The sequence below is a fragment of the Cololabis saira genome, chromosome 14 (assembly GCF_033807715.1).
Source record: "Cololabis saira isolate AMF1-May2022 chromosome 14, fColSai1.1, whole genome shotgun sequence".
Taxonomy (NCBI): Eukaryota; Metazoa; Chordata; class Actinopteri; order Beloniformes; family Belonidae; genus Cololabis; species Cololabis saira.
In genome coordinates, this window is record NC_084600.1 from 16,732,455 (window position 1) to 16,755,765 (window position 23,311).

General features: G+C 42.1%; 1 protein-coding gene across 2 annotated transcripts; it reads right to left on the reverse strand.

The window, feature by feature from the left end:
* Positions 1–494: 494 nt before the first annotated feature.
* Positions 495–23,070, reverse strand: ar (androgen receptor). 2 transcript variants are annotated; one of them, XM_061739962.1, is made up of 8 exons: positions 21,783–23,070; positions 15,277–15,428; positions 14,971–15,087; positions 6,212–6,490; positions 4,781–4,925; positions 2,514–2,644; positions 2,286–2,437; positions 495–1,380 (listed from the first exon to the last, which is right to left on the reverse strand). In XM_061739962.1, exons 1-8 carry the CDS (start codon positions 22,877–22,879, stop codon positions 1,222–1,224), a joined length of 2,232 nt encoding a protein of 743 aa, XP_061595946.1. In that variant the 5' UTR covers positions 22,880–23,070; the 3' UTR covers positions 495–1,221. The 2 variants fall into 2 exon arrangements, with proteins under 2 accessions (XP_061595946.1, XP_061595945.1); XM_061739961.1 differs by having other exon boundaries at positions 15,277–15,431.
* Between the last annotated feature and the right edge of the window lie 241 nt (positions 23,071–23,311).

Sequence of the window (23,311 nt, forward strand, 5' to 3'; positions counted from 1 at the left end):
TGTGAAAACACCTGTTCTAAATGTACAGGCTGATCCAGAAACACAGCAGGGTTTTTACTTTATGGCATCTGGATTAAACACCTCTGCAAAAAACAACCAATTCCCATGTTGCAAACAGCAGACATTGCTGTGGCATTGTCTTCACATGCTTGTTCAGAGGGTTGGAACAACTGCTGGACAGGATTTTTACTTTATGGCACCTGGATTATACAGTACACCTCTGCATGGAGGTTCGATTAAAGCAAGCTGATCATGGATCATGGATCATGGTGCTGATTTCTGATACCCAGCCCCAGACTCCATAGAACCCTGCATGCATCGCCACACCTTCTTGCTTTCCAAATCTGTGTCCACAACCCACAAATGTGCAAAGATTGGCTGCAAAGCCCAGATTTCCCATCTGAGGTCTGACCTGACATTAGCTGAGAAGAACACGGTTGCTATTCTCACTCAGAAGATGTCACATGCATCTGTACTCGTCACACACACACACACACACACACACACACACACACACACACACACACACACACACACACACACACACACACACACACACACACACACACACACACACACACGGAGCTGAAGGGATACCACCTGCTGCTGACAGCGGAGCAGAGATTAGCCAGGTCGAGTTGAGCCGCTCCATTTTAAGGAGAAACAGCAGGACTGTTACAGTAATGGCCCGGAGATGGCAGTAATATCACCGCAGGATGATGTCAAAGAAACTAGGAAAACTAAGAAAAAAAAGCCCAAACTGAATTATGAATTATTATTAATTGCTAGAAGACAATATATATATAAAAAAACTGATACAAATGCAAAGTAACTTCATTTAAGGGATAAATCCAGCAAACATGAGCATGTTTTTTTAATTTCTGTGATTAAATGACCATTTTCTCAACCTTGCTACCTAATCTGGATTTAAATATTTACAGTGCATGTAAAGTGTCACGTCTCATCTGACAACACAGGAACTGCTGAACCGCGTCAAAACTAACATTTCACCACTTCTGAATGAACAAAGTCCATTATGGCTAAAAAGTTATAAAATAAACAACAAAATCCAGATTACAGTCCAGGGCTAAAACCAGCCAGACTGGAGGAAGGAGGGGGGGCAGTTCCCAGCCTTGGTTACAGTTTGTAGACGCAACAAAAATAATACACTTTTTGATGGGAAAAATAAAATAATGAAAACCAAAACACAACAACATCCTTCTACTTGTGGAACAAGATCGGTTTAGCCAAACCTGCCAGGATTTTCGGAACGTGCACGGAGATTATTTCTCCGATCATCTCCGGAAAGCTGACCTTCGTGTGGAGGGACTGAGCCTGGATGAAGAGGTCAAACGTAAACTGAGCGAGCTTCTTCACCGTCTGGAACAGAAGAGAGGACAAAAACGACATGCTTCAACGATGACTCAAGAGGAGATATTTGATGTAAAACTTTGTTATAAATTGACTAAATGTAGCAAGCAATTTTGTGTTTGTAATCTAAAAACACCCTCCTCTTTAATGCAATTGACCCTTTGTCAAGCCCCGCCCCCGTTGCTAGGTCAGACAAAACTGTCATCTCTCCCATCCACCTCCATTGTAAAAACTGGGTTTTACATCACTTTATTTCTAATTATTGGACCAAAGAAAATCAACAGCGACTAGATATAAATAAAAAGGAATACTTCAGGTACAGTCTAGTGAGTTTAATAAACAGAGGTTTTCGGCGAAAACGATTAGGTTAGCTGATAGTATGGTGGAAGGGTTGAACTGCAAGTGCGGCCGTCCACATAGCTTTATCCACAGCAGACTTTTTTTGTAATTTACCGGTGGTTTTGGGATGAAATGTATTCCTGTGATTCTCTCTGGGTAGCAAGTGTCACTTTAACCAGACCTAAGCACACCGCTTAACCGATTTAAGATAAATAAATAAACGCTTTTCGCAGTTGTATGCTGCTGCCGAGCTGACTTTGTTTTGGAAGTGCGGATCGGATTTCTGCCAGTTTGGGGATAAAAAATTTCGATACAAAGCCAGTAAAAACTAGGCTTTTTCCATTGATGTGAACGAGAGACAGGGCTGTTCTGACCCAGATGTAGCAACGGAAGATGATGTTTCTGATTGGTCAGTCAGGGACCAATCAGAAGGCTGACAAAGGGTCAATTACACTTCTCCCCGCCTCTCTTTCCCACCATCTTGTTGCATTTGGTAAAATGTGTCCATTTAATTCGGAGTGAACGTGTGCAGATAACCGTAGTCAACGTGAAGCAGTGAAGGCTGCGTATCCCACCATCTGCAGGGAGTCCAGCAGTCGCGTGAGCTGGTAGAACCTCTGAGGACAATTTGTTGTCATCTGATAGTTAACGAGCCGATTGAGTTCGTTGATGTAGGTGAGGCGCAGCTCGTCAAAGTACTTCTGACTCTTCAGGCCCTCAACTGGAACTGTCAAAGACACAAATACACTTCAGCCAACCAGCTCCACCGATGATTCGCCGCGCTGCACGTGGACGGTACCTACTGATGCTGAAGAGGAGCAGGGCCTTCATGCAGAGGAACTCCTCCTGGGTGATCTGCAGCAGCACGAACTCCTGCGCAAGATGCCTCATTCGCATGCAGTGCTCATACATGGTGGAAATGTGCATCCGATGTCTGCAGATGGAAAAAGGTCAGAATGAGAGACGTGAACTAAAGCGACTGTCCAATTTCCAAGAGGTGAAGACATTTACTCCATAATGAATAACTACCGACAGGGAAAGGATGTCAGAGGTTATATCCATATCTGTCAGGGACTCTGAATCACATTCTAATAAAACAGATTTCTGTTACGTAATCTTTGACATCGGGGCGAGATGATAAAAACACAGCTCTTTCACACTATAATCCCTTCATCTATCGGTGGCTTAGGTTAATGATCAGAAATGATTAGGTTGTCGGTGTTCACCACACCTGCCCGATCAGACCTCATCAGTTTGCCATCTCTTCTACCATGAAATCATTCTCCTTTATTATGAATCTGGAAATAAATCGTTTTGTGACTTATTCACATTCCTAAACTGTGCAGATAAAAGTGAAATGAAGCACATTTCAGCAATTGGAACTGAAAAGTCACCAGAAGAGCTCAAACTGAAAGAACTGCTAAAGAGAGCTTGATTTCCTCAATGTCTCTGCAAAGTTTTAATATGTGGTTGTATGAATGTATAACACATATAGCAAGTGTGTAATCAAAAGTTTCTGTTTCTGAATGAATTAAAGAACGCATTGAGTAATAAAAGCCAAACAAACTACGCCAAGTGTAATCATAAAAAGCAGTGGCATGTCCATGGTAACTAACTATTTTTCCGCGTCAATGATCATCATTTGTGCAGTTACACATTGGATCATACAAAATATTCTGCAGTGCCATCATTTATAAAACAAAAATAAAGAAAAAACACATAAAACATGTGGGTAGCTCTATATCCCCTCGAGATTCAGTTTATTGTAGCTCCACCTTTAGCTGCAATAACCCAAAGTTGTAATTTTTCATGTAACTATCAGTCTCTCACATGGTGGAGGATTTTTGTCTCATTCTTCTCAACAATAAGCTAAACAACTCCATGTTGGTCTCATCTGTCCTGAACACATTGTTGCAAAAGTTGTGTAGTTTGTTCAGAAGGGGTTTTGTGAATCTCAGTGTTTTCCTGTTATTTTTGGACAAAAAGAAGTTTTCTCCTGGCAGTCCTTCCAAAAACAACCATGTTTCTTCAGTCTTCTGAACATAAGACGAGCTGATCTTGACTAAATGTGCTACGACTTCGACTCCCGGGAACATTGGTGTCTCTTTTCAATGCTTTCCACCAGTTAATAATTTTTCTTATTGTAGCACGCTGAACTCTAAATTGTTTGGAAATTGTTTTATCATTTTTTCCAGACTGATGTGCAGCCATATTTTCTTATCGAAGACTATGGCTTATGTCTTTCCCTTTTGGCACTGTGTTGGCACATGCTTGAATGTTCCCAGCAAACTGACAAAATGTCTGCTGTTATAGCTGAACCTTGTCGTCACTTACCCTCTTAAATCCTATAGAGGAAATAAGGGAGTACTTAGTATTGCCAATGTGATTTTTAGATCTTGGCTTCTTATTTGTTAAATAAATAATTGCACTTTAATACATCATTGTTTGATGGAAAAAGGACTACAAAACTACTTGATACATAAAGCTTTTAAACGTGTTGCACATTAACTACTGGACCTTTTCATTTAGTAACTGATTATGCTTTTGTTTGTGTCTCATTCTCGCTTTTATCTTTAAACAGTTGTATACATAGAGTTAAAAGATACATGGTGATAATTATTGCTGCGGCCAGAATATAAAAATTGTTTATACGACCTATATCCTCATGTGTGACTGTATACATCTGATGAAACTAAACGGAACTCACTTGCCTCTGTTGTGTTTCAATATTCAGATCTCAGTCAGTTTAACTACACATCAGAGTCTCAATTGCTCAAAAATGTTCCTGAATTACATTTTCCAGTAATAAAAGACCACCTGTGGTGTAAATTGGCTAAAATCATTTCAAAAAAACTTGCAACAACTGCCAATTTACATTTTTAAAATGTGGATTTCTTTGTGTTTGGGCATGTACTGGAAAGCAAATTAGAAAAAGAGATTAAGAAAAACGAGGGCAGTAGCGTGCTCACTCGAGTGTAATCTGTAAATATAAGAACAGCACATCGGCCACCTCCTAATGAAATACTTTCAGAGAAGATGATTAGATTTAAGTATTCAGAACTGTGCATACTCGTTGAAGACGAGGTCTGGGGCAAAGTAGAGCATCCTGCCATTTGCATTCTTGTAGGACCTCCATACCAGGGCGAACACCATCACGCCCATCCATGACTGCTGGATGACAGTCATCTGGTCGTCAACGTGGAGATTTCTAAAGCCTAAGGACAGTGTTGAAAGTTTGTGTTTTTAGTGTAATTTCACAGAATTCAAAAGTAATGTGTAAATTGATGAGACAACCCTGAGTTTTAACTGACTTGACTCCCAAATCTCAACAAATCATTTATTCCTGTGATCATCTAGAATAAGAATAGGAGTTCCTCATGGATTTATGTTCGGCCACAACTTTTTATTTTCTTCATATTTATCTTTTGCAGAAGTCTCCATCATGTCATTTTCTGCAGCTATGCTGCTCATACACCCAAATCATCAAATTATTGCACCGGTCCCACGGAAACTATAGTTATAAAATGCATGTTAACATCTGTAACCAACCAAATCACACTAGACCTAACTTCTAGATAGTCGGTCTAACACACCCAGATAATGCAACTGAAGTCAAAAAATCCTTGTGTATGAGGCTGAATACGCTCTGTGCATGTGTCACAGTTGCCACCCCTCCTGACCCGGGTTTTAACCCAGAAACACTGGAAAAGCCTGATACAAGGCTTCTCCAGAACATGCAGGATGTACAAATGTGCAAAGCTGTAAGTCTGTCCAACTCACCAGTCAAATCTTTCTTTCTAATTTGCCGAAACGAGCCAAACGAAATATTTTATCCATTATTTTGGCATTTGGTGTCGTAAGTCGGCCGTAAAAGTGCTGTGCTAACAAGCTGGAAGTCGGCACTGGGGGTCCAGTGCGCTCCAGTAGCCTTTTAACCACTAAGTCGACATTAGTCCTGGATGCTTAATAAATGATGAGTGCACCAGCCGACTAGGTGTTGGGTACACCTGCTACACCTAATACACCTAATACATTTCTGGTGAGTGTGTTTATCTTTGTCTGGAGTTGTTACTGTGATGCAAAATAGCATACAATTTAAGTCAGAAATAGGACATATGGGAAGGAAGAGATTCTTTATTACTTCAACAATATACTTTGTTCCTTGAAATAAAGCAAAACTGGACATCAAATTATATTTGAACTAATTTGGCTGGGATGGTAAATCTGCCCCTTTGTTCTTAAATTAATAAAAAGGCTGTTCTGTGTCTCTTTAGCCTAAAGTAAGCAGTTCTGGTGGCTTTGTTAGCAACTTAACCGGATCATCTTGACGCCGACAAACTGACAACCTTTTTCTGTTGCTCCCAACAAACCAAATACAGGCGGCGTATTTGCTATCTCTAGCATCTCTAAACCCCTGTACTCTTTATCACAGGAATACACGACTACCTATATATAAATAACTACCTGCGCTTGCAGGGAAAACGTTCTCATCTCTTCCTACCTGGGAGTCCTTTGGCCCACTTGACCACTTTGACCAGCTGTCTCTCTCCCAGCTCGTTGAGGCTGGTGAGCAGGCTGGCGGCGGAGTCTGGCTGGCCGCAGTCGTGCCCCGCGTTCACCACTTCGGGCTCGATGGACTCCAGGATGTTGAGGAAGACCAGCTGGGAGTTGAAGTTGGGACCTGATTTGGGAGAAATATTGTGGAGAACTTCTGCCGGTTCCTGCACGGGATGATCCTCGTCCAGGTTTTTCTGCTGTCCGATCTTCTTCAGCTTACGTGCTATTGAGAGAATAACAACAACTTCATCATTTACAATAAGCATTAATAAGTGGTGAATAATTTGGTGAACCGTGGTGCGCAGAGAGATCCAGTGTCACGGAGATCGGCGCCGCTGGAGTAAACATCCAAATCAGCACCAGAACCCAGAATTACGACTCAAACAAAGTTCCAAATTATCCGTTATGAATGTTTCGTATGGCAACTTTGGTTATCAGGGTTTTCTTTTTAGGGCAATATCAATTTTCTTCAACAATGTTCAGGGATGATCCTTTAATTGCTTTGGTGATATTGACTCATATCTCATTTGATGGAAAACTCTCTGAACAGATGAGCCTCATGGGATGGAAGGGTACTGTATAACCACATGATCAGACAAGTCTTTGCCAAGAATCTGGATGCTTAAATTATTGCTTTTTCTTCATTTTTGCAGGGTTATAAAAAGGATAGGCTTCGGTAGTGCAACTCTGAGCATATTGCTTTATATTTCATTCTTTTCATACCACAAAAAGTCTGTTTGTAGCTTAAGAGATGTCCGTCAGGACTTGTAAATCCATGCCAGGCTGTTTAGCCATTTTAAAATACAGCTAAAAGATCTAAAAAAAAATTAAAAAAGAGCCATATTTCAGGGTAATTCTTCAACAATCAATGTTGACTGTGAAAAAATAAAATAAAAAAGTTAATTGTCATACAACCGCCTCTGGTAGGTTGTGTGAAAAACGTCTCATTAAACTTGCAGCCCGACTCCTCTGTTCAGTTTGATTAATATCGAACTGCTAGTTTTAGGCACGACTTAAGTCTTTTCCTCAAAATTACCAGCGCTGGAAGAAAATTGCAGATTATATAAGATTTCCACTTTCATCCCTGAGCCAATAACAAACATTTCAGGTGAAAGTGGATAATTAAAAATTCCTTCTGGGACTGTCGATTGTGACACAGGCAAACATCTGATCTTTGCAGAGCACAATGTAAACAGGTCGGGTTGAAGTAACCTTCAAACCCCCGTGCTCGGTGCTCCCAACCAAAAGTCTTTGTGACACCAACAGATTTAGTCCGGGAGAACAACTTGGTTGTGATGTTGTCAGCTGTCAGTGTTGGTCCAGGCTGACCAGGAAACTGATCTTTGGTGTCACTTTCATCGTTTCCGCCGAGACCCTTGTGAATAAAACTGCAGACGGATCCATTATAAGCCCATTTTCCTGTAAAATTGAACTGCACATGTGAAATCTTGCACCCATTTTCAGCTCAGGTTGCTCACATTTCTGGTGCACTCCCTTCTGTGCCTTCTGTGTCTCATCATCATTATAATCACATTATCTTTATCATATCTGTCTTTTTGGAATGCTTGATTGCATAAAAAAACAACACAGGAGGTAACTTTGAAACCTTGTCTTTCCCCTCAATTGTCTTTGTGTAGTTTGTACTTTTGCAGATCCACTTTGCTCTCACTTCGGTGTCCAGGTTATGGACCATTACCTCGTTATTTCACCAGTGAAATGGTGTTTCTGTGAGGGAAAGACGGAGCAGCATACCTGATAGTCTGACACAGAGAAAAAGAAGCAAGAGACTCAAAATCCCACAATCCAGAGAGGCTGCCACATTCATACAATTATGACTGATATAATGTTAACATAACGATGACTCAATAACATGTTGTAACTAGATTATCAAAATAGTTTCACAAGAAGGCAGATTTCTGTCTGATTCATTCATCTATTATTCATTTATTTATTTATTTTTTATATTGTGTTTTCCATTAGTGTGTGTGTGTGTGTGTTTGTAATTGTTGCTGAAATGGTGCCCGGGGATGTATTGTTTTGTCACTGCAGCTGTCAAGGCATTTGTGGTTCAGCTGTCGAGTTCAAGACAAATTTTCCCAATTGGGACAATAAAGTATATTGAATTGAATTGAATTGAATGTCCCTAACGATCGTATTCAGGCTGCAGTCTGACTGTAAACTTAGAGACGCACAGAGAAAAAAGGAAAACCGACAAGTCTAGCACAGTCTGAGGATGACAATTTGGAGACGGTGTAATCATTAACCGCTACAGCTACTGTCAAAAAGGACTTTGGGCCTCCGTTTGGTGAAAAAAGTGAGGTGTTTGCCTCTGTCTAATCTTTGATACACAGACGCACATTCGTTTAAATATATAAACAACAAATGCAAATTGTGTTTTTCCATCTGATTTAACCATGTCTGCCCTTTCTTTCCTGCATGTCCCCCCTGTAGCCCTTAAACTCTCCTGCAAATGTCCTTGTTTGATTCCCCCAGCTGAGTTCAGGTCAGCCTTCATATAAAATCATTTGGGGGATGTAACGGTTAGTTAAGCGCCGTTATGTAAAAAAGCTTTCAGGAAGGATTTGATGAAGCTTTTAGCAGACTTTGTGTGGAGAAGATGAGTTTGAACGCGGATATGTTTGGGAGCGGGAGTCGGTAGTACATGTAGACCATTAGAGGTAATTACTCTTCGTCCTGGTGGACGCGATTAATCCAGTCAGACTCCAAGATTAAAACTACACGAAACAACAACACCCTCGTCTTAGCCCTCGACTGACTAAACCAGACACAAATAATTCATAATATCTTTAAAATCCACAGTAGAGACTAAATCAGTACCTAAAAGAAACATGGACCGCTCAATGATCAGAGAACCTCTGTAAAATAAAATAAAAAAAGTGACGTGTAAATCTAAAGCAAGGTTAAGAGATGTCAACATCTGAGATCCTGTGAACAAGCAGTTGTTGCGACCGGTCTGGTTCCTCTGGGTTTGACTCGGAGCGACGAGAAGGAACACCAGTGAACGACTGCTGGTGGTTGTCCAGCAAGAACTTGCTGATCTGTTGCGTTATTAACAACTCTGCACCCATCCTGGCTGCTTGAACAATGAACCCCACCCCTGCACCAGTATGAATGGTTCCTTGTCCTGTAGCGGTGGAAAGGGCAGCGCACGTGAAGGCTACCAGACCCATTGCACGAGAAAGAGAGAGAGAGAGAGAGAGCGAGCATATCACTGGCCAGGCCTCGTCCTTGTACTTGTACTTGTTTGTACTGTATAGCACTTCTGTTTTTGTGAGACATTACTGTATTTCATGTTTGGGCCTTCAGATATAAATGACATGACGACACGCCGACTTTATTTCTTGATAATCAGACCATGAAACTCAAAGACCCCAAAGTCACATGTTGTTCTCCCACCTTGGGAAGTAGTAATCGCTCTGTAATGGGGTGGTGAAAGGACTTCTGGGAGAATTGGTAATCACAAACGCTCACGCATCCCTTCCAGTATTGTGTTTTATTCAGCGCCAACTGAGCAGATCAGCATGAGGCACATTAGTGACGTGTAGCTGAGTGGGGACCCCAGAGTAAAGGGAAGGGACATTTTTAGGGTTCGGAGAGCTGCAACGCCGAGGCGGGATCATGGTGCCCTCCTGGGAAGGTTATCCTTAGCTTTAAAGCTGCCTGAAAGTGGCTAAAGTTGACTCATTACTCATCCCTCAAAGTTTTCCTTGATGCGACACCCACCCAGAACAAGACCTCAAAGATCTCATTTGCCATGAAAACACTTCATGAACTCTGTTACTTGCTTGTTTTCCCATGAGATTAAAACAAAACTAAAGAAAACACACTGTACTTCACCTGCAAAGCGGAACCGTTCAACATTAACTCAAACCTTAAACTGTATTCTACTATGTAGGAGGAAAAATTGTGGTTTGTGTGAATCTTTAACTTTAAGAGGTTAAATTCTAACATACAGATTATGAAATGATAGCAACGGAGAGAAGAACGTCAGCGAGGAGGAGCAGGTGTGTGATGAGCCTTCTTGAGGATTTTGCAGAAATTGAACGCTTCCCGCGATCTGCTCCACTTTTATGTGGGGTGTAATTAACATTCCTGAAGTAATGAGGAATTCAAGCGATTAAATTCAGAGCCGAGATCAATAAAACAAACTCTGTTTCAGTCTTGAGCAGATGACAAACATGACAGAAGTAATGTTCTGAGATTTCATCCTCAGACCTTTAAAACCACTCGCAGCCATACGATCAAATGACAGGAAGCTTTAAATTCAGTGCATTTAACAATAAATGGGGATTTATCATTTCCCATGTTGATCAAAAACAAATTTGTCAAATTAGAGCTCTCTTTCTCGTCCTGTTTGAGATAAAAAATCATTTTAAAACTCTGAAGAGTACAACCGAACGTGTAATTCTTTTCAATGCCACTTCTACACATCATCGCCACAAATTTCCTTTAGAAATGCCGCCGGTGAATTACATCTCCGTGATGAGAAGATAAGTGAAAAGGGAGCTTTTTAGCCGCCACTAGAAAAGGTGTCCCTTTTTTACTACAATCACGGTATTAGATCACATTTTCCCTCCATGGGTTTGTCACTGACTGGTGGCGAAATTACCAGCATGTCTGCTGCTTTAATTCACGTGTCTCGTGTCAGCTTTGTGCTTCCAGTACAATTTTCACCGATAACAGAATGAAAAAGTGGAAGGGAGTGAAAATTGAACACAAGACTAAAATTAGTCCACTACATGTCAATCTTTACAGCCTAATATGACGAACAGGTCTGGCTGGCAGTAAGTGAATGGAACAGGTCTAAATTGCCCCGTAGCTCAGTCAGAGGCTTGATTATCAGTATCATCCCCTATTGTGATGATGCTGCAATTGAAGAAAACCAGCTAAGATGTGCAGTGGGGAGAGAATAAAGTGCTTGGTCTTGAGAAACCATTATTAGTTTCACTTTTAGGACTTTACTCTCTCTGTCGGGTGCTCTTGTCATTTATTATCTCCTACAGAGCAATTACTAAAGTCCTTAAAAAGCACATGTACTCTGTATATTTAAATATATTTTACTGTAAATACATTCAAGACTAGATGCATAAAATGTTTAAGACCATGCACATATTCATGCACACATTCAGAGACGTTCATAAGCGGATTAGTCGGAATCGATAAATTTTTGGCCATGTCTGTTTTCTCGATGTAATTTAGACGTTTTTGAGAATCAATTTTTGCCTTAAAAAAAATCCTCTGTAAATGATCTGTAAAAAAAAAAAGAAAAAAGAAAGGAAAAAAAATCAAACAATGTGTCTGAATTACATGTTTATCTGACCCAATATTTAGGATTTTAACTGCCGATTTAAAAAACAAAACAAACAAGAAACCATTGGAGGCACCAGTATTGGGAGCCCTGCAGCGTAACTCTGCTGTAGCCTGACACACATCAACAAGTTGATGAAGTTAATCATGTTTAACTGCAAAATAGCCTATTGGACAGTATGTTAAGGTAAGAGTAACAATAACAATATCGTCTGGTCTTAAAATGCAGTGAGGGCCGTCACAGCCGAGAGAAACTGTTCCTGATCCAAACAGAGCTTCAGCTGCAGATGCAACATTAACCTTACGTCTTACGTTAACATGTACAATGTAAAACACGTCCAAGAGCGCCTCTAGTGGCACAAAGTGGTTTTACAGGATGTGCCGGCCCGTCCCCACTCAGAACAGCACTGTTAGTATGGAGGACCAAAACTGACATTATTAAAAATAAAAACAGAAATATATATAATTTGGGGACATTATAAACAAACAAAGAAGCTTGTGTTGAATACAATAAATCTGGACATTATTATTATTAGTGTTAGTCTTTAGTAGGGGTGTAACGATACACTAATCTCACGATACGGTACGATACACGATATTGAAGTCACGATAACGATACGATATTATAGCAGTATTTTTTTAACAACCTTGAATGACGAACATATGACTGGAATAAATGGTCTTTTATGTGAAAGACACAAAATACAAAACAATGCTGTGCGTTTGCCCTATTGGTACAGTTTGTAATGCTTTATAACTGTTTCAGTTTTAAAGAGAAAGCCAGGCCAACCATTTTCCACAAACTGAACTAAAAGTAAATGTCAGGTTTGCATTATGCATCTTCAGTTTCATACAAGTAAAAATATTTTGCCACAAACTGAATAGTTTCTCTCATGTATGATTTGACTTTTTTCTTTTCCAGAAATTTAACAACTAAAATTAAATAAATAAATAAATACAAGTAAATAAATACATACAATTTTACATCATAAAAAAGATTGATTCATGCTCACCTTATAAGTGTAAGAGGAGATTTATTTTTGTTAAGAAGGTTATTTTGGTAATTCAGGGTTCATTATTTTATAAATATATTCTTTATATTCTGTAAATCATCAGAGGTGGAAAAAGTACAAAAATATTGTACTTAAGTAAAAGTACAAATTTTCTGCTTGAAAATTACTTAAGTAAAAGTAAAAAGTACCCATTAAGAAAATTACTTAAGTAAAAGTATAAAAGTACCTCAACTTAAATATAATAAAGTACAAAAAGTACATGGGTTAAAATGTACTTAAGTACAAAAGTAAAAAGTACAAAGTACAAAGTACAAAATTCAAAGTACAAAATTATTTTCAAAGGGATTGCAAAGAAATGAAGAATCCAAGAATTTGCTTACAACTCTAAATAATGGTGATATTATTCTGACCCCTTTAGCGTTTGTTTCCATTACCCCATTTTAATTTCTCCCTTTGCTCATCACTGCTGCTGTACCCCATTGGCCCCGCTGACAGGTCCACCCCCAGCCTGTAGTATGCAGTGACAACATTAAGCAACCCCAGCTGATAAAGGATGAGACTTTTGAACTTTTAAATGCCAAAACCACCTTAGAAGGGGTGGAATCAAAGAATAGTGCGCATGGACACGCGTGGGCTGCCGCTCAAGGCTGATTTATGGTTCCGCGTTACACCAACGTACCCTACGGCGAGGCTCTGCGTCGATTTAATGCGGAACCATAATTCAGGCTTAAGTCCTCCTCGGTACTCGACGCGACGGCGGTTCCTCCGGCCTTCCGGCCCGCCTCTGCGGCGCAACTCTCCCGGGAGCTGCGGCTCCTTCTCGGTATATTCACGCGCCCCCCTTCCTTCCCGTCCGCCTCATGGTTCCGCGTTAAATCAACGCACACCTTACGCCGTAGGCTACGGCGTAGAGTGTGCGTCGCCGCGTACCCTACGCTGTAGCTCTGCGCCGGTGTAACGCGGAACCATAAATCAGCCCCGCTGTGCTGTTCTTTAATTTGTAGCGAGTAACGACGTGTCCAATTTTAAATGTAGCGGATTAAAAGTACGATTATTTCCTTGAAAATGTAACGAAGTAAAAGTAAAAGTACAGAAAAATGAAAGTATCAATAAAAGTACAAATTCTCAAAAATCTTACTTAAGTAAAATAACGAAGTACTTGTAGTTCGTTACTTTACACCACTGTAAATCATGGACTATAATTACACTAGTCAGTTTATCTGTATTGATTAGTCTGTTTTAGATTGGGCGGAGTGATACAGCACTAGGTGCTGTGTTGATGATCTAAAATCCTACACTGTTGAGGGACATTAAAGTACTCTCGACCTCAGCAGAAGTTGTCCCGTGTTTATCCTACTCACAACCCGAAAAAGGTTTAATTTAATAAGGTAAGGCTTAAATCTACACCAGCCTTACATAAGTAAAAGTTCAGAGCTCAAAACGGGACCGCAAAACGGGACTAGTTTCTTCTGAGCGGAGTCAGATTTTGGTCCGCGCGGTCGCGGTCGGATGCGCGTTACTAGTCAACATAGAATAGATTAATATTAATAACCCAATATCGCGATACACTTTGTCACCTCCACGACACGTTTCGTGACGTTTTTGTATCGCTAAATTTCGTGGCACGATATATTGTTACACCCCTAGTCTTTAGGTTGCGCAATAGTCTTGATTTTGGCCCAGTCCTGCTCCTTCCCGTTTATTGACCAATAGCAGAGGAGCTGCACCAAGAAGGGCCACCCTCCTCATTTGTAAAATGAGGCAGAAATGCATAAGATAAAGTACAAATAGGAGACGAGGGGATGTAAAAACAAGGAATGCATGTATAAGGAAAAGGACTAACAAAATATATACATTTTTTCTTTTATTTTTAATTTTGTTAGTTTTGGTATTTCCATATGTTAGAGGCTTTGTTTAAATCAGCACAGCAGATCTGCATCCCTCCATGTGGTCAGAAGTGGTATTTCTAATGAAAGTGGCTTTAATAAGTTTTAAAAAACATTTGTTTGACTGTTTGGATACAACGTTTTGACACCAAAACTAAACTGAAATGCATTTAGCTGAAAATGCATATCAGTTTATAAAATCGGTTACCTGTCTCCTTCACAACCAATGATCAAAATCAGCCCTGAAAAATCAAAATTGGTTGATCCCTTGTCTGCAGTATACAAATATACATTCCAGCTACATATTCTTCCTTTAATAATGCAGTTTACCACACATACAGTAAATGCTTCCCTTTGGTAGGCAATTGTTCATTAGCCAAACGGAAGTCAAAGGCAACTGAAGGGATTATAGACGGCGCTTCAGAAAGTCACCATTTAGACACCGTTTTAGCTACTTTTGTGTTGTTTCAGCTCACCTCCAAGAGTCATCCCAGCTTCAAAACACCTCCTCAGTCGACAGGAGGGGCAGTTCTTTCTCCTGAGCTTATCGATGGTGCAGTCGTTTTTGCTCGCACACAGGTATTTCTGTTTGCCTGCGGAGGAAATACAGGAATCAGGAAAGAGGGGCTTCATATGTGGCTGCATGTTGATGTGACCACTGAATACTGGTGCTGACAAAAGCAGGACCTCAAACAGGTCTTAATGTTGTCAGAGATACCAGCACAGAGCTTTCAGGGGTGAGCGCTGAACTCAGGATCCCCGTCGGACCCGTTATAGTTCACCTTCTGCTGCTCTCTTGAAGAAAACCTTGCAGCTGCCACATGTGAGCGCACCGTAATGGCAGCCAGACGCCTCGTCTGAACAGATCAGGCACGTCCTCTGGGGGGGGAAGAAGAACTCCATGGGGAACATGTGCTCCCTGCCGGCTTCGAACCTGCTGCGGAGCAAAGGAAACATGACACACGTGTGATAAAAGCTGCTTTCTGATCACTTATCTTTCACACCAAGGGCTATTTTCTTTCCCCTTTGCTTTTAAAAATCTATATTTTGTGTGACTTTATCTTGAAAACTATCAGCCTGTTCTGAACAATCGAGGCTCTTGAAAGTCTCCCCGTGGTCTCAGCGTTCGGGAGGACGGAGAGCGGTGAATGATGAGGGTGTGGGGGAGACCCGTGGTCCCGGGGTGGGATGCGGGCTACGTTGGGCTGGCTGCAGCCTTGAAAGCCAGGAGATTGGAGGAGACTCAGACAAAACGTTTCCTCAGTGACGCGCGTTAAAAAGATATCAAGGTTTGGTGAAACGGAGACAAGGATGAAGCTTCCAGTGCGTCTGGACTGGGATAAAAGACATTCGGTGGAAGCTCATCTCTTATAGAGACGGGACCAACGTTCATCGTTACATCAGTGATACTGATATAAATCACTGACCAGCTATGGGAATGATGGCATCTGAAGAAAAAAGCACAAATAAAAAGCTCTGACTAGTATTATTAATCCATAATATATTTACTTATCAACAGCTGTTGCATTTTAATTTTAACTGTATATCTTAGAAAAACCTCTAAAGGGAGGGTAAGCGATTCTGTGACCTTTCTAACCCGCCGAACATCTGATCGGTGCCCATCTCATGAGTACAATTGTGGGTGAAAATAATAAATAAATAAAAACTGGCCTTCACACACGGGTCTGGCTCTGAAAACTGGAACAAAGACAAACAGACTGAGGGCATCCTGACCCCCCAAACCATCACAAACATCGCCCCAGCCAATCACCAACAGGGGAGGAGGGCTTGTGCACGTGAGGTGGTGGCGGGAGCGTTCGTCATAGGGCACGTTTTCTCGGGGGATCACTGGCACGAAGGAGCCAAAACGTTATCTTCATTGTTAAATATTAATTAATGTTTGCGGGAGCTGTGAGAGTGCACGTCAATCCACTTCAGTCACTCGCGGTCTCATATTTCTTTACACTAATAAGATGTGAAAACTGTAACTAGACTTTCATCGGCCTGAATTCCAGCCTGAGTGTGATAAAACGAGACGGCAGCCGCAGCACTCCCAGATGAAGTCATTACACGCAACAAAGAAGTCAGACAAAGCTTTCCTGACACCTTTATCAGCAATAATGGGGGAATACGTACGTGCCAGTCTCCCGCAGCCAAAGCTGCGAGGGTACCCTGCACCCGTTTGAATGACTGAATCTGCTTTCGACATGTTTTCTATCCCATCGATCTAAAACATTGCTTCCTATCCTACTCGTGCATATCTCAACTCCTAACGGTACTTTTATGGCCCGTTTCTGCCGCAGCTTCACTCTAAGCTTCATTTCTGTAATGCAACAATTATTTAGGACAACGCACACCTTAAAATATCTTTATTTGACTTGTCAGCAGACATCCATCCCCATGAATTTCTTTATTTTTAAATGTGTCATCCATAATATTTACGGTAAACTGAAACAGAGATAACTGTACAAACAATGATCTAGTAAAAACCGCTGGGCGTGTCTTTCAAAAGGTTAAAGACTAACCAAAAAAGAACGAATCCGTCCTGGAAGTTCCTCCATTTAGGAGTGTGCAACAATGAATCTGATGCAGCTTTGGGGGTCAAACTGTACAGACGGACGACTGACCGCATACAGTTTCATCTTTAGTGAAGGATTTATATGCATGAAGTGATTCTCTGATGTTCTCGCTCATGCGTCTAAATAAAAGATAACTGTACAAACAACTATCTAGTATAAACCACTGGGCGTGTCTTTCAAAGGGTTAAAGACTAACCTTGAAATGCTCAAGACAGAAATAAAGAAATTATAAAAAAACACCACAGGAAAAGATTTACTCACTATCAAAGGTGAAGTTTTGATTTTAAAAGGTTGTAAAATAAAAAGCAGGAACATCTGCTTATACATTTGATATCACTCCATCATTAAATAAAGAAAAGGGACAAAAATATTTGAGCTTGAGCTCACTAGAACTATTTGCAACATCAGTTATTGATTGTCTGAGGACATTACTCACTTTCCTTCTTTTCCTGTCTTTCATTTTAAATCTCATGTCGTCTTTACGTAATGGGGCAGTTTGGGGCTTTTCTGAGGAGCGGATTATTTTCTGACACGGTGTGTCGAGAAAGAGGAGGGGAGGTTGAAAGAAACTGAGACTTTCTCCAGCTTTCTCAACTTTTTATTTTTTAAATCTAATGTTAGGTTTTGGATTGCTGCAGTATCTCACAGCCATAATAAAACTCTAAAATAAGGTAATTTTCCTGCACAAAGCTGTTCGTTTATCAGATACAAGTTAGTAACCTGCATGAATTACATACTATTTTACACAAAAGTCTGTCATTTTCATTTCTGTCTTTAATTTTCTTTATTTCCGTTCAATGCCTGAAGTCTCTGCTTCCACTCCACTCTGAGGTCACGGTATGAGTGTCCCGGTCACTCTCGTGGTCGCCAAACATGATGCATTTCATCATAAATACTGGCAGTCACATGGGCAGTAAGGACACCACTATTTTCGTCTCTCAATGTGCATTTTTCCAACTAAAATTTGCATTTTTCCAACAATAATTTGTGTTGACAAACTTCCCTCTGGATAGGCTCTTCATGCAGATCAAACAACATCCAGATCTGCCCACATCTGTTTTCTCTGCAGTGATTTGTATGTTGCTAAAACAGAGACTTATGAAGGAAAGGAGTTGCTCTTTCACAACATAACAGACATTTTAGCAACTTGCTACAAGACTATTTCCAGCAAAGTTCAGCTTGTTACAAAATCAGAAACAGATCATGCTGCATCAGCTGAAGGGACGTCGCTTGCGTTTGGAGCAGGTTCTGTGGCTCATTTCAGTATTTATCTTGAGGCTTTATATTCTTTTACATTCAAAAGTTTCTCCATCTGTTGAACATCTTTACAGAGAAATCTCATCATGCAGTCTTTGAAGAGGAGCCGTTTTAAGAACCAGACAAAGGGAAAAATGCATTCAGGGTTTCTCCTGAATGGAAAAATGGGAGGTAGCTGCCTCGACTTTTTGTTAAAAGACAGTTCTCCCAAACAAACAGGAACTTGGTGTACTCGATGTTTGAAACTGCAGCTCTCCACCATCGTAAGGCGACCCATGTGTCAGGCCAATCTTCCGCAGGAAACGAGCGTGGGGTTTATCCAGGCTAAGCATCTTCTGCATTATAATAATAATCGGTATAGTATATATGTTTCTGCTTTTTAAGCTCATCACTAGTTAGACTAGACGGTGGAGCTGCTGCTAGGAGCAGTGGGCTGCATGGGGAGCAATCAGGGTTAATTAGGCCTCAGGGGCCTCAGGGTTGCATCTACGGGGCCTGAACCTGGGACCATCACCTCTATAACCACTAGACTACCTCTCCTCCGATAAACGCAGAACTAACCACTAGACTACCTCTCCCCCGATAAACGCAGAACTAAGATCCGTTGCAGTTCCTCTACTGGCTCCAATCCGCTCTGAATTGTCTGACTATTGGTTCGAAAAACTGTTTCAGTCCTCATTGTTTTATGTCACATCCTTGACAACTCTGAGGGGGGTGATTTTATTTTTTTTATAAAGCAATAAATGTATTTGTAATTCGATTGATTGACAGTTGGCTCGGCCAATGGCTAGCCATTATCCTCATCAGTAATGGTCATGCTACTGAGCTCACCAAAGCCGTCAGCAGTTCATACAAACCCTGCGTCGGATAAATGCAGCAGTCTTTTTTTATTTTGCCATGAAACCAAAGATATAACAGCAAATTTAGCTGCAAACCTCTGCAAATGTTTCGGGGGGGGGGGCGGGTCCCACAGCCACAGCTAACTTTGATTGACATACGGTGGGCGTGTTAGGGTCACGTGACTTAATGCTTCATCCATTATATTTAAGGTGTATGAGTTCATCCCTCAGATGAATCCAGACTTTGTGGCTCTGACTTTTAACCCCAATGAAACAGATGAGTGCAGTCTGAAATCAAGGTCACGAACATGAACACGAACACCGGCGTTCTGTTTACAGAAATGTCTAAAGTTACAGACTCTTCATGACGACAGGTGAAGTACAACACAGAGCAGACTCAGTTAATTTAATATGATGAGTTGACTTTAAAAAATGGTTAATTTATCAGAACTGAAAGTCAGAAGACATCTGCGAAGGGGCCACTCGGAGCGAGAATCAGGCTCAGAGATAAGACTCCAGGGGAGCGAGTGCTTTAAAACTTACAGTACGTTTACACTTGATTCAACTTTGCGGATATTATGAAAAACACAGAACAAACTGCTTTGACTCTCAGCGGCTGAAGACATCCACTCGGCTCGTCCACAACGAGGAAGATTTGTAACCTGCATGCCAAAACCACTGCCGTGCACGCTGCAGGTGGAGGCGCTTTTTTAGACAGTCGGCCAACAATTGCAAACTAAATGAAATTAAAAAAAGACACGATACAACTGTTCACCTTAAAACTGGGGAGGGAAATAAAAAAGGCACGTCAGAGTTTAGACTACAGCACTTTCACCTGTTTACCCCAGGGCTCTGTAAGGGAATGTTTGACAAATGCATATGATGAATGAATAAAATCATGCCAGCCACGAGCTGTTTTATGTACCCCCCCCCCTCGCCTCGGCCTAACTTTCAGCCAGGAACAACCCTGGCACGATAAACAGGAGCAGCTAAGGTGGAAATAAATTAACTTGGGGTGAAACATTCGTCACAGATCGGTCGTTTCCACGTGTCGCCCTCTATAGTCAGGTCCCTCAGGAGAGCCCAAGCATCAACAAGTACAGTCGACAGAGACATCAGTGTCCCCCTCTACATCCTAAGACTTCACAAAGTCACTCAAGTCCGGCAAATGTTCTGCTGAGCAAAAAATAAAAAAAAAAACACACATGGAATAAACTTTTCATTCACTCTGGTAGGAAATAGTCCATCAGAGAACAGAGCTGCAATTTACACGTGTGTTTAAGACAACATTTTAAAAATATTTATTTTCTTAAGGGGATAGAACAAAATGTAACCTAAAATATATTTTTATAAACATGCACTATTGATGTATATAGAAGCTATTTCTAATAGAGGGTTAATTAACATTTTAATCAGCATCACCTGAGTTTCTGTTAATTAGAGCAGCTGTTGAGCTTCTGCCTTGAAGCTGCAGGACTGTTTGGACACATCGGGGAGACTCGCGCCTAATAAGTGGGTGGGCCGCGAGAGGATCAGGACAGGATCAGGGATTTATGGGCTGTTACCTGGGCAGGAAGGACAACTTGTACTGTGTTTGTTTCCTCGCTGAAATGGAGCAATGAGGCGCGGGACACCTGCAATCTGGACCTGCTTCCCCAAGGGAAACCCGGTTCTTTGATGCTGAACAGATACTTGATTTTTCTTGAACTGATCAGAGTGATTTGAGGACAAATTACCTTTAAAATTGACAACAACCCAGACTCCCCCCCCCCCCCCCCCTTCAGCAGGTTCCTCATTGTATTTTGTTACTTAAAAACTGAAATAAATAAGTTAATCTAAATGCATAAACCTCAATACATAAGAACAATTCAAGCCAACAAACATCTGTGGTTTTATGAAAATTAAGTAAACGGCCCTTTTTGAAAAGTGAGAAAGCAAAAAAAGCCTAACAAAAGTACATTTCTCTCTAAATGGAGAAAAAATTTTTCCAGTTTGTTTGATTTTTTTTTAAACATCAAGATAGGGCACGTGCCAAATGTTAGGATTTCATAATATTGTTTAAAGGTTTGAAGGCTTTTTCTATAAGATTCTACACTGGTTACGTGTTTATGTTTTTACAGATAAGGTTCAACATCCGCACCTATAACTTAAAGAATACCTCCCTTTTCTGTATAAAAAGGGCTGGATCGATGACCACAGTGTGCATTCCTCTCTTAACTGTTGTGGTCTGAGAGAAGTGTACCTGGGGCTGGAAAACATTGTGCATGATCTAAATAAAAGCTTGTATTAACTTTGATTCTTTTCTTATGGTACACCAGACAAACGAACACGAGGATCTTTCACAAACTTAAATATGTTGCTTCATGTTGAAGTCTGTTTTTATAAACACTTATTTACTTCTTTTTTGTATTTATTTAGTCTAATTCAAGCATCTCATTTAGAAAATGAACAACAATCATATCCCTGAAATTTGACTTTAATTTAACTCCAGGTGGTACCTAATTTTGCGTAAAGCTTGGAAGTTTGAAAAAAGCCCCCCTTGTCAGTTATTTTGGCTGAAGACAAACATGAATATAATTATTTCCAATAATAATAATCGATTATTAGACTTGCCTCGTGTCGTTGTATGCAACATCCAGCCAGTCCCCGACCTCGGTCTTCATGCAGGGGGAGTTGGGGTAGGGGGTCCTGGGCATCCCGCCAGGGTACCACTGCTCCGGACGCACGACGCCCCCCTCGTACGGGTTACATATGAACGCGGGGTTCGGCCCGGGGTCGCGCGTGTTCTGCTTGGACCCCCAGAACTGCGTGTTGTACTTCTTGTTGAAAGTGTAGTTCGTGTCCCACGCGGCTCCCGCGCCCTCCTCGCGTCCCTCGGACTTGACTTTGACGCCGTATGGCTCCGGCTGATACGCGGCGCACCGGTCCTCCCCGGAGCCGTGGCCGTGGCTGTGGCCGTGGCCGTCCGTGTCCGCGGGCCGGTAAGCCGCGCACGGCGGCCTGTGCGCGCCGGCGTGGCCGAAGGTCGCCAGGTTCGGCTGCGCGTAATGGCAGGACGCGGCGCGCGCTGCGCCCGCATCCAGCTGATCCGCCTCGGCTGAACTCAGCTCGTCCGCCTCGCACAGACTGTAGCTCTGTGTATTCATGACGTGATGGAAAGACTCCGCGGGCTCTGAGCTTTTGAACATTTTCCCCGTGTGCTTGTGTCCGTGTCTCTCCGGACGCCTGTAGTCCGGCACCGCGGCGCTCTGCGCTCCGGAGCAGCTCATCCCGAAAAAGCTCTCCGCGCTCATGTGCTCCCCTGACGCGCACGGAGGGGGCGCGGGCGCGGGCGGCTCGGGCACGTCGCCGGCCTCCACGGTGAGACCCAGCGACACGGACACGGCTTTGCACAGCTCCCTGGCCGTCTCCGAGATGGTGGCGCAGGCTGCTGAAGGCGGAGCGCACCGGCGGAGACGCTCGCTCCGAGCGTCTCCGCCGGTGCGCTCCGCCTTCAGCAGCTTCTCCAGGGGAGCCGCGGCTGTCTTCCGCGGATGATTCACGCCGTAAGCCACCGCTCCATCACCTCCCGTCCGGTTCTTGAGGAAGTAGACGCGACTTTCCTCGGTTTTCAGCGCCATTCTGGAGGCGCTCGCCGCGTCGGCCGCCTGCACCTTCGCAGGCTCCGGCCAGGTTTTGCTACAAGACAACTCTCGGTTAGTTTGGTTCATTTCCCCGGGGAAAAAGTGTTCAGTCGATCGAGAGACTGGACTTTGCACGCGGGGAAAAAGTGTCCCCCGGGTCCCCCCCGGTGACTCCCACGCTTCAGGAGAGGTCTGTCGGAGCGCAACAAGCGCAACAAACTCCTCCAAACTGCGCCGCAAACTCCGGTTGATCAGAGCCAGATCACCACGAGACCTGTGTCACAGTCAGACGCGGAGCTGCCCTCGCTGCAATAACAGCAGGGCGCTGAATGTTTTATTTCTAGGATTTATTATTGAATGCACACACACACACGCGCGCGCACACAGACACGCGCACACACAAAACATTGTGCTCCTAGTTGTTTTACATTCTCATAAGTGTATCCCTGACTCTTATTGGAGGATTACATCAACAATTAAGCCCCTTTTTACTTACATCTCTGCAAAGTGAATCATTTT